The sequence below is a fragment of the Acomys minous genome (assembly GCF_964271855.1).
Source record: "Acomys minous genome assembly, chromosome: 4".
Classification (NCBI taxonomy): domain Eukaryota; kingdom Metazoa; phylum Chordata; class Mammalia; order Rodentia; family Muridae; genus Acomys; species Acomys minous.
In genome coordinates, this window is record NC_140486.1 from 51,277,213 (window position 1) to 51,288,112 (window position 10,900).

Consider the following 10,900-nt stretch of genomic DNA (forward strand, 5'->3'; position numbering starts at 1 on the left):
CGCACACGCACACGCACACGCACACGCACACAATAACACAGTGGGTCCTTCGTGCTAAGAGCCTTCTTATAGGCAGCAAAACAGGAATCCTCCCAGGTGAAATCCCTCAAGAGGTGATTGCACACAGGAGGACAAGTCTCGAGGAAGGGAGGGGCGCGTTCTCAGAGCAGTAAACATGATTAGCTAACCAAGATAAACACAGATGTGGAAGCTGCTAGAAACAGGACATGAAACAGCAAGACAGGCAGGCAGCCCAGTAGGATCTGGTTCCTACACCTGCAGGTATGCCTGTGTACCACATGTGTCCCTGGTGCTTGAGGATGCCACAAGAGGGCAACAGGATCCTTGGCAACCAGAGTTAAGGTGGCTGTGAGCTGCCATGTGTGAGTGGCCAGTGCTCTTAACTGCCATCTCTTGAGCCCACCAAACTCTTTGTTGCTCCTGTAAACAGTCCTATCTAGCCCAGTGAGCTGTGTGTCAAATACTGTCCCTCACATGCCTGTCCTTTCAGTGCTGTTGGTTCTTTCTCTACTGTCCTCCAGTCCCTGGTGTTGATAGGGGTCTCCTGGTTAAAACCAACTGTCTCTAATGGCTCCTATAAGTCAACCCCTCAGGGTCTGGTTTTCCTCGTTTATGCACGTTGTCTTAACGTTGTCATCTTGAGAGGATGTAGAGTGACCAAGGAGACGAGCCTTTGGGCATGCCTATGAGGGGTTGTCTAGGTTAACTGAACGTGGGAAGATCCACCCTAACTGTGGGCAGCAGCAACCCATGGGCTGGGTTTCTGGGCTAAAGAAAAGGAAGAAGGCACAGGAACTGAACACAAGTGGTCAACACTTCCTGACTGTGGGTGTAATGTGACAAGATGCCTCGAGCTCAGGCTGCCAGGACTTCCATACCAGGATGGGCTGTATGTATCCTCCAACTGTGGGCTAAAATAAACCCTCCTCGCCCTCCCTTTCTCCTCCTTCCCTCCCTCCCTCCCTTTCCTCCCCTCTCCTGTAGTCTCTATCACTCTTTTTCCCTCTCCCTCCCTCCCTCCTTTCCCTCCCCTCCTTTCCCTCCCTCCCTCCTCCCTCCCTCCTTCCCTTTCCTTCCCTCCTTCCCCCCTCCCTCCTCCCTCCCTCCTTTTCCTCCCCTCTCCCTCAGTCTCTATCACTTTCTCCCTCTCCATCACTCCCTTCGCCTCCCCCCTCCTTTCCTTCCTTGTGTAGCTTTGTGAGATATTCTGCAGCAACAAGACAACCGGCACAGATGGGTAGTACGGCATTTACTTTCTTTGCTCCCGTAGCACTCAGCGGACTGCTCTCATCTGCACCGCGTCCCCCAGTCTTGAGAGCCATGCTGTGCCAGGCTTTCTCTTTTCTATTTATATCTTAGGCTAGTGAGATGGCTCAGTGGGTAAAGGCACTTGTCGTCAAGCTGATGACCTGAGTTTGCTTCCTGGGACCTACATAGTAGAAGCAGAGACCCAATCTCTGCAAGTTTCCCCCTGACTTCTACATGTGTGCTATGACACAGGTATACAACAAATAGACACAATAAAACAATTAAAGGTCTGAGTAGAGATACTTGCTACCAACCCTGATAACCTGAGTTTGACTCCCAGGACCCACAAGGTAGAAGGAGAGCAATGGTTCTTGCAAGTCATTCTTGGAGTTCAGTATATGTCCTGCGTGCATGTGAGCATAGTAATTAAAAGCATTTCTTTTAGCTGGGTGTGGTGGTACACGCCTGTAATCTCAGTACTCGGGAAGCAGGGGCAATGAATCTCTAAGTTCGAGGCCAGCCTGGTCTACAAAGTGAGTCCAGAACAGCCAGGGCTACACAAAACCCTGTCTTGAAAAAGCAAATCAATCAACCAACCAACCAACCCATTCTTTTTAGTCTTTCTGCTAGGGACGTGGCTCAGTTGGTACAACGCGGGCTAGTGTGCATTAGGCCCGGCCCCAGGCTCCAGCACAACACCCACCAGGCTGATGGCACTCGGGCCTGTAATCCCAGCTCCAGAGGTGGGAGAAGGGGGGCGGTCAGTTCATGAGCATCCTCAGCCACAGTTTGCTTCTGGCCAATGTGGGCTACATGAGACCTTGTCCCAAGCAGTCTTTCCCATATCAATCAGTTCAAAGGCAAATTATTCTGATTATCGTATGGTCCTCCATGAATCATGGATTGTCCCTTCCTCTGCATGTAAGGTCAGACAGGGGCTGTCTTCTGTCCTTTTGCTCCTCTTTGCTGCCTGATTCCCAGAAAGTGGTACAGCACAGATGTAATTTGTACTTTCCCTTAGCATCCCAACCGGAAGGAAGTGCATGTCAGTGTCTCCACCTCATTTCCCCCTTTTACTTTCCTGGTCAATTCAGAGGCTAGAGTGGATGATAACATCTACGTGTCTGTCTCATTGCAATCCCTCCTGTACACAGGCAATTTTTCCCCGTAGGAATACCTCAGCCTCAGTTGCATGCCTTTTTGCCCAGAGCAAAGGTGACACTACTGACAGAAACCACAGCTGCTTAAAATCCTATCCTACATACACTACTTTCAAGCAGTGTAATTATATTTTTTTCTTTAAAAATTTGTGTGAATGTCTGCGTGTGTGTCTATGCACCACGTGTGTGCCTGATGTCCAGACGAGAGAAGAGGGTGTTGGATTACCATGGAACTGGAATTAAGATGCTTGTGAACTGCCATGTGGTTGTTGTTCGGATCAGAACCTGGACCTTCTGCAATGGTAGCAAGTGCTCTTAACTGAGGAGCCTGCTCTCCTGCTTCCGTAATATATCTTTAGCCCATCAGCCATTGGGGAGGGAGGGGCATCTCTGTGCTCACAGGTGGACCCCATTCATCAGGGAGGTGTTCTCCTTTACACAACAAAGAGGAAAATGACAGCCTTGAGATTCTTCCCGGGGACACTTCACCTTCATGAGGGCTGCTTAGTTGCATGCCTTACCCATGCTCCGGGCAATGCCACTGCTAATTCCAAAAGGATGACAGGTATCCTCGAAGGCACCCTGTCTTCAGCTGTGTGACTTTACACTAACAGCGGAGACAGTCTAACTCCCAAACTCATCCTTAGCTCTGTTGTGCTCCACGTTCAGGCAACAAGAGTTAGGTGAACTTTTCTTGTGGCGATGAGCAAACATCTATTCACCCTAGACAGAACTCTTAACAAAGAAATGATTCCACTTGTCTTGTTTGATGAACCGATGAGTTTGATTAGTGTCGTAGTCAGTGATCTATTGCTGTGAGGAGACGTGATCTTGGGGCTGGCTTACAATTTCGGAGGTTTAGTTTGTTATCATGGTGGGAAGCATGGCGGCATGCAGACTCAGAGTTCTCTATCTGGACTCACAGGCATCAGGGAGACACTGGGCCTGGCTTGGGCTTTTGAAAACTTAAAGCCCAGCCCCAGTGACACACTTCTTCCAACAAGGCCACACCTCCTAATCCTTATCAAGTAGTGCCACTTCCTGATGACTAAGCACTCAAATATGTCAATCTGCGCACCTTCCCTGTCAGCTGCTCCCTGTAGGTCTTCAGGAAGGGTGGGGCATGATGGCTAAGTTAATTGGCTTTTAGTGGGCACCTCCTGCTGGGACTCACTGGTACTCAAGAGTTCAAGAGGGCCACACAACAGTCATTCTGTGCCCTAGGACAGATGCCACAGCTGCTCAAAGCCACTATTCCAGGAAGTGCTTATTCAGAAGAACCTTCCCATGTTAGTTTCTTCAGAGAAAGTAGACTTCCAGGTGCTAAAAAACCCAGGTCATTTTTCAAACTCTGGTGGAAACAATGCCTGTTTTGTTTTGAGCTTCTCATGTAGTCCACGCTGGCCTGGAACTGGATGTAGCTGAGGCCAGCTTTCAATTTCTGATCCTCCTGCCTCCACCTCCAGGATGCTAGATTGATTATAGGTGTGTGACACCACACTGGCTTGGAAACGTTTTCTGTGTATGGTATGTGTTCATGCACGTGTGTGGCAGTCAGAGATTGGCACTGCCCTCTCCTATCACTCTCCATGTTACCTTATGAGGCAGGGTCCCTCTGAACTTGGAGCTTGGTGCTGGGCTCTGCCTGTCTCCCACACTCCTGCACCTGGCTCTTGTGTGGGCCTAGGAGTCTAACCCAGGTCTTTACACTGAACATCTCTCCAGCCCAGAAACAATGGCTGTAAGACTAGCACAGAAGCAAGTGTAAGGCTTGCAACTGCACTGCTGATGGCCACAGCAGGTTAACAGGTAGAGATCTCGCTGCCCCTCCCACTTTCCTTCTGCTTTATACACTGACCACACCTCAACTACATTTAGTCATTAATCGTTTCTACTGGCATTAACTGCTTCATAAGTGAAAGCTACAAAAGTCAGCTTAAATGTTTTATTTCATTAACTTAAAAGGTGAACAAAATGTGTATTTCAAATTTTAGTAAACTTATTTATCTGAAATATATGTTTACGTAGAAGACAGATAAAGGATTTCAAGTAACTTATGGGACCGTCATTATCTGTTAAAAAATATTCTTCTTTCTTCCACACACACAGTCTTTCCTTTTTACAGTATAAAAGCTAGATGCACACTTTTGATGTAAACTCATTTCATTGTTAACTCTGCTGATGAAGATGGGAGACACACCTGTTCACAGTTCAGTTAAGTGACAAACAAAATGCTGTTCCCTCAGATGCAAGACGCCCACATCTCTCACAGTAGGGCTGTGTGCTTCACGTTCACACATCATTTCTTCTTCTTTCCTTTCCCTTTTTTACTCCCCTCTCCTTGCTGAGGACCCGGGTCAGCACCGCCTGTCTTCTGTGTCCTTGTTTTCAGCTTGGGAATCATTTCTGCTACATACAGCATCACTGCTTTACCTAGAGATCACAAGGTGGTTACTGTAACAACCATAGAAACAAGACATAACACGTTACTGACTTGAACATCATTAGGAAAGACTGGACAGTGGTTTTAAGAATCAAGGGACTATGGACTGTAATCTGCTCAACAGATTATAGGTTCCTGAACAGAGTGTAAGCAGGAACCATGCTGAAATGCTTAAAGGAGCCAAACGGAAATATAAAACACTAAGTTTGAAAGAAGAGTTCTGGTCTTGGTCCTGCAACCAACACAAACCTCAACAAAGACTTACCACAGCAAATGAGAAATAGAGCAACATAGGCAAAAGGTTACTGTGTAACTTAAATGCTGATTTCTGCTACACCCCCCCACCCCATATCTGGTTGCCATCCTTAGTCTAAGAATCTCCTGTCTCAATGTTGTGTAAACAATGCTCCCCAATTTTCCTCTTATATGCCAATAAAGCAGCTTATAGCCAATCACTGAGCAGAGGAGAGAATAGGGCTGGACTTCCTGTTACCCAGGGGAGGAGGAGTGAGATGTAGTAGGGAATTCAGGCAGGGATAGATACCAGGAAGGACCAGGAGAGAGAGCTCAGCAAAGAAAGCTACAAAGTGCAAGTATCTCTGGGATATATGCTTGAAGGAAACCAAATTAGCTCAGAGGGTTAAGAATAGACTAATAGGGCTGGAGAGATGGCTCAGCGGTTAAGAGTACTGGCTGCTCTTCCAGAGGTCCTGAGCTCAATTCCCAGCAACCACATGGTGGCTCACAACCATCTACAATCCAATCTGATGTTCTCTTCTGTCCTGCAGCTGTACATGCAGGCAGAGCACTGTATACTAATAAATACATCTTACAAAAAAAGAATAGAATAACAACTGCTCAGTTATTGTGTTGTGAAGCTTATTATAAACAAATATAAGAGTCTCAATTATTTGTGTGATAGCTGGGTTAAGAGAGAAACTGGAAAACAAGTTATTTAAAAATAACTTTAACAGAGCATCATTGTTCCTTACACTGAAACATGGGGCTCTTAGCCTGGAAACCCTAACGTCATTAAGCAACAGTGACCCTCACTCCTATACACAGATCTCCCACCCCCCAACACACACACACACACACACACACACACACACGAAGAAGAGAAGGGGAGAGGGAGGGAAGGAAGGAGGGAGGGAGAGAGAGGGCGAGGGGGAGGGAGATCATTAAACAACAAACAGTGGGCCTCACTCCTAAACCCAGACACACAAACTCCTCACTCCTGCTCTAACTACCAGCCACCATTTTTGCTTCAACATACCAATCTCCACAGCTTTGATATGTTTAGAAAGAGGAATTATTTTTCAACAATTTTTAGCTGCTTTTCAGATCATAAGCTTTCCTTGTGTGTCTATTTTGAGTCCTTTGAGGTGGTAAGGGAAAATGCTAAGAGAAAACACACACTAGAAAACACTTTCACGTGGGCTGCTAGGCAAGCGTCCACCAGCTAGCCACTTTCCCAGGCCTAGCTATCATTCTTAAGTCAGGATCTTAAGTTTCTGACAATAATTGATGTACAAAAACCAAGTCTTTGTATTTGACTAAAACCAAAGAATGACACTGTCAATTAGCCTGACAGTGTAATTAATTTTACTTTAATGAAATCAAAGAGGTTAAACTAAAGGGGGAAAATTAAGTGAACAGCTGTAAATTAGATACAGTAAAAAGTTAAAAACAAAAAAGAAATAAGATATTAAAGATGGTGGGACACTTTGTTTTTGAAGAAAAGCCATCAGTCTGTGTATTCATGCACATACGGTGTGTATGTGTAGGCATGCATGTCAAAGTGCACACGTGACGGTCAGAAAGTACCTTTGTGGAGTCCATTCTTCCTACCTTTATGAGCTTCTTCAGGACTGAATGAAGGTTACCAAGCACCTTTACCCTCCGAGCCATCACTCTGGTTCGCCATGTCCCTCATCTCCACTCCCCACCCTACTTTACTACTTATCATCAGGGAATTACTGTCTTAAAAACGGGTATTTTAGCTGGGTGTGGTGGCGCACGCCTTGGGAGGCAGAGGTGGGCGATCACTGTGAGTTCAAGGCTAGCCTGGTCTATAAAGCAAGTTCAGGGCAGCCAAGATAAAGCAGAGAAACCATGTTCCAAAAAAAAAAAAAAAAACAAACAAACAAAAATCAAATAGGATACTTTACCTTCTAGTTCATTTTAAAAAAACATTCTGTTAATAACAAATATGTTCATAAATAAACAACAGTATGAATATTTATGTTTACATCAGTGGCACCACTCTGCATAGTCTGCTTTTTTTCATTCAATATTGCTCCTTATTTATCTATCTGTGCTGAACCCTGTGCTTGCTAGGTGGAGCCTACCACTGAGCTACATCTCTAGATTTCCTGAGTTTTCTATTTTGAGACAAGGCTTTAAACAGTTGCTCAGGTTGGTCTTTCAGCTCGTTCTGTGGCCTACACAGGTATTGAACTTACAACAATCCTCCTGCCTCAGCTTCCTGAGTGCTGGGGCCACAAATGTGTGGTGTTTATACCTTTGTACAAGATAACCTGCCCAGACCCCTCGGCACGCATTCTCAAAGGCTTACGTGATGGGAACTGTACAAGGCAGAGGCTGCCATCTTCCTGCTTGAGCTGCACGCGGACTCTGCCTCTGTATTGAACGTCACGGTTCCACTCTCTGGAGTACATTTTGTTTTTCTAACACAAATAAACGAGACAAAAACAGGCCTTCAGCGAGCTGCTGCACGAGCAGGGTGGGTGTAAAGCAGTGATTGAGACTCACAGCGTACCTCCAGAAATGCATTCAGTCCAACTGCTGAGCATACATCTTGAATCTCAGTAGCAGTGGGGTTTTCTACAGCCTGAACAGTTAGAAACAGAAACACTCAACAGCTGAGTTTTAGCTAGTTAGTATTCTATTGTTGTGTAAATAATTTATAATATTATGACCAAAATAGACTAAACCCTAGTGTCCTTTATTACTATTAAATCTTAACACACCCTTAAGAATAACACAGTTGTACGTCTCTCCCCCACCGTAACTGCATGAGGAAGGACTTCATCAGTACATTCGCAGCACCTAGAGTGATTACTATACACCACTCCACAATGCTGACTCAGCTGCTAAAGCCGATGATTCCCCACGGCCTGCCATCTAAGTACATATTCAACAGAAGTGCAAGAGACCAGCTCAGGCGTGTGCACACTAGCACTGGCTCTGTCTTAATTCTATTTATTCTAAAACACTTATTTTATGTGTGTTTTGGCACCACTTTTGTGCAGTGTGCATAGAAGTCAGAGAGGCTTTAGATGCCCTGGAACTGGAGTTACAGATGGCATGTGGGTGCTGGGAACAGGTGTTTTGCAAAAGCAGTAAGTGTTCTTGCCTGCTGAGGCATCTCTCTAGCCCAACAAGGCTATTTATTACAGCCTCATGCTAGCAGCCACCAAATTTATCTTCTAACTAGAAGAAAGCTGTGTGGGATTCACACAGCGCAGTTCTGCACAGTCGTACTTTGTGGCAGGGGAGGTTTGCACACTCTCTATCCCAGGAATACTTGGGATGTTGGTAGACAGATTTGCTTCAAGACAATTAAAGAAGAAAAGGAACTGTTACCCAGCAGGTAGAGGCCGGGGAAGTTAAAATGCATCTCAAAATGCACGGGACATCACCTCCAACAATCAATCTGGCTCAGAACCGTCAGCAGGGGCTGGAGAGACGGCTCAGCAGCTGAGGGCTCATGCTGCTTTTGCAGGGGACCCAAGTTCAGGCCATATCACCTGTATCAGGCAGCCCAGCTCACAGGATCTGACACCTTCTGGCCTCCATAGTGCCTGCAGTCACATGTGCACATCCCCCCACGCAACAATAAAAATAGAATAACTCTTTAAAACAGAAGCTGTCAGTGCTGCTGCTGCTAAGACACTCTTGCTTGGAACAATTACAGTTAAACTATACTCCAGGGGCTGCGGGTGCTGCTTAGTGACAGAGAACTTGCTTGGCCTATTTAAGAACCTGCATTCATTCCCAAGCATTGCAATATACAAAAATTCCAGTAAGAATAAGAATACGTCTTGTAGTTCTATAGATCAGTGAAAGAGAGAAATACACAATGAATAACCCCATACATATAAAGTGAAGAGCCAGCCCAAGGTAACCTGTGGTGCTGGGGTGTGAGTGAACAGGGCGAGGAGACAGAGGAGGACACAGGAAGAATCTCCCTTCACGCTGCCTGGGGATGTTTCTTAAATCTGGGTGCTGTATCCAGATCTACTCCACATATGAAAAGCATTCAATCCACCGAAAGACTTTTCTAAGTTTCTTAGCTATGCATGCCTTTAATCCCAGCACTCATGAGGCAGATGCAGGGGGACTGCTGTGAGTTTTAGCCATGTATGAATGAACTTTTTTTTTTAAATAAAAATTTCAGGGTGTCTCGGTGCCTTGGTGTTGGGCACTATTTTGAACAGCGCTAGAAAGTGACAAGGTGGATTGTACTCTTTGAAGTAACAGCCAGATGGAAGAAATTAATATAAAAATAGCTAATTCTTTGTTTCTGACCTCCTTTGATTATAAAACCTAATACTGATTTAAAAAGAGAATACGACATAAAGTTCTGTGAGATCTCTTATTTACCACTGGGCATTTTCTAAGTCTAAGTCACTAGACCAGCCCCAAACGAGGGCTCTCCTATCCAAAGACCACATCTTTCAGAACGTAAATCCCTTAGGGCCTTGCACATGTTATGCTAAGAGCTCTTCCATGGAGCACTCCCCACCAAACCCTACATCTACTTTGCAAAGTAGTAAAGTACTAACTTTAAAGTGATTTTATACACCTCTTTAAAAAAAAGCTGCACTTTGTACAAACTTTTATTCCTATACTTTAAAAAATCGAGCCTGCATCCTGCACACGTTGTGCTATATGATGCTATCAGTTTGCTTTTATTGAGACAACTGTCATAATCATGGTTTTTAAGACGTGACAACCCTACAGAGACCTCTTCTTTTCTTTACAAGCAGGCCATTAAGAATTCTCTTTCATGCCGGGCAGTGGTGGCACACGCCTTTAATCCCAGCACTCGGGAGACAGAGGCAGGCGAATCTCTGTAAGTTCGAGGCCAGCCTGGTCTACAAAGTGAGTCCAGAACAGCCAAGGCTACACAGAAAATTCTCTTTCATTTTGCAGGGGTTGTCTCCAATCTCAAAGAAAGACAGTAAAAACGAAGCAGTCGTCGCCATAACAAACCAACCTGCCCCAAGCCTTCAATGGCCTAGGTATCAGACACTCACCTTATTTACGGGAATCCGCCTCCCCTCTGCTATGGTCTTCTTATTATTTAAATAAGCAGGGTAGATACAAATAAACCTGTCACAAACACACACAAAGCACAGCTAAGTAACGTATGTGCTAAGTTAAAAGGGAGAATTTCATCGCCATAGCGGAGACATCTTATATCATAATTTTACACACACACACACACACACACACACGATTGATTGAAGTAAAACAATGCGCGCCACTGTTACTTTGACACAACGACACAACAGCCTGTCAGGAGTCCCTGAGGCTGGAGCACGTTCTTTTACACCAAAAGGAAAACCTCACAAGACACGAGGCGAGCCTCTCTGAAAGACACACTAATGCAGAAGGCGCTTCTCGCGGCGCCACTGGCCTCTTAACGTCAGGTCCTGCCGCACCGCAAATCTCGCCACAGCTACGGGGGAACTGGGGGCTGCTACCCGGGCTCGGGAGCTGCGGATGCCGGGGTTCCGGTGGGAAGGAAGCCCCGAGCCCAGGGACGCCGCGGCCAGCCTGCCCGAGGACTCACCTGTCCTGGTCGGCGGGAGACCGCGCGGCCGCGCAAGCCATTTCCACGGGAGCTCAGACAGCCGCGCCAGCCCGGCAGGCCAACCACCAGCTGGAAGTCGACTCGGGGCTCGGAGACCGCCCTCCAACCCTTCCGGCGGAAGTCCTACCCAAGCGTCCGGCTGGCAGGTTTTCCCTCACAAGTTGGTTCCGGCGTGGAGTGACG

General features: G+C 46.2%; 1 protein-coding gene across 1 annotated transcript; it reads right to left on the reverse strand.

Moving 5' to 3' along the window:
• Window positions 1-4,360: 4,360 nt before the first annotated feature.
• On the reverse strand, window positions 4,361-10,855 carry SRP19 (signal recognition particle 19). Its single transcript, XM_084780084.1, has 5 exons — window positions 10,697-10,855; window positions 10,158-10,233; window positions 7,655-7,726; window positions 7,451-7,562; window positions 4,361-4,862 (listed from the first exon to the last, which is right to left on the reverse strand). Exons 1-5 carry the CDS (start codon window positions 10,735-10,737, stop codon window positions 4,729-4,731), a joined length of 435 nt encoding a protein of 144 aa, XP_084636210.1. The 5' UTR covers window positions 10,738-10,855; the 3' UTR covers window positions 4,361-4,728.
• Between the last annotated feature and the right edge of the window lie 45 nt (window positions 10,856-10,900).

Bases quoted from the DNA above. Each gene is read 5' to 3' on its own strand.
- SRP19 (XM_084780084.1), bottom strand. From the start codon at position 10,737: ATGGCTTGCGCGGCCGCGCGGTCTCCCGCCGACCAGGACAG. The intron at 7,727-10,157 runs GTGAGTGTCTGA...CTAACTGTTCAG, and splicing joins GGCGGATTCCCGTAAATAAG to GCTGTAGAAAACCCCACTGC. The intron at 7,563-7,654 runs GTACGCTGTGAG...TATTTGTGTTAG, and splicing joins GACTGAATGCATTTCTGGAG to AAAAACAAAATGTACTCCAG.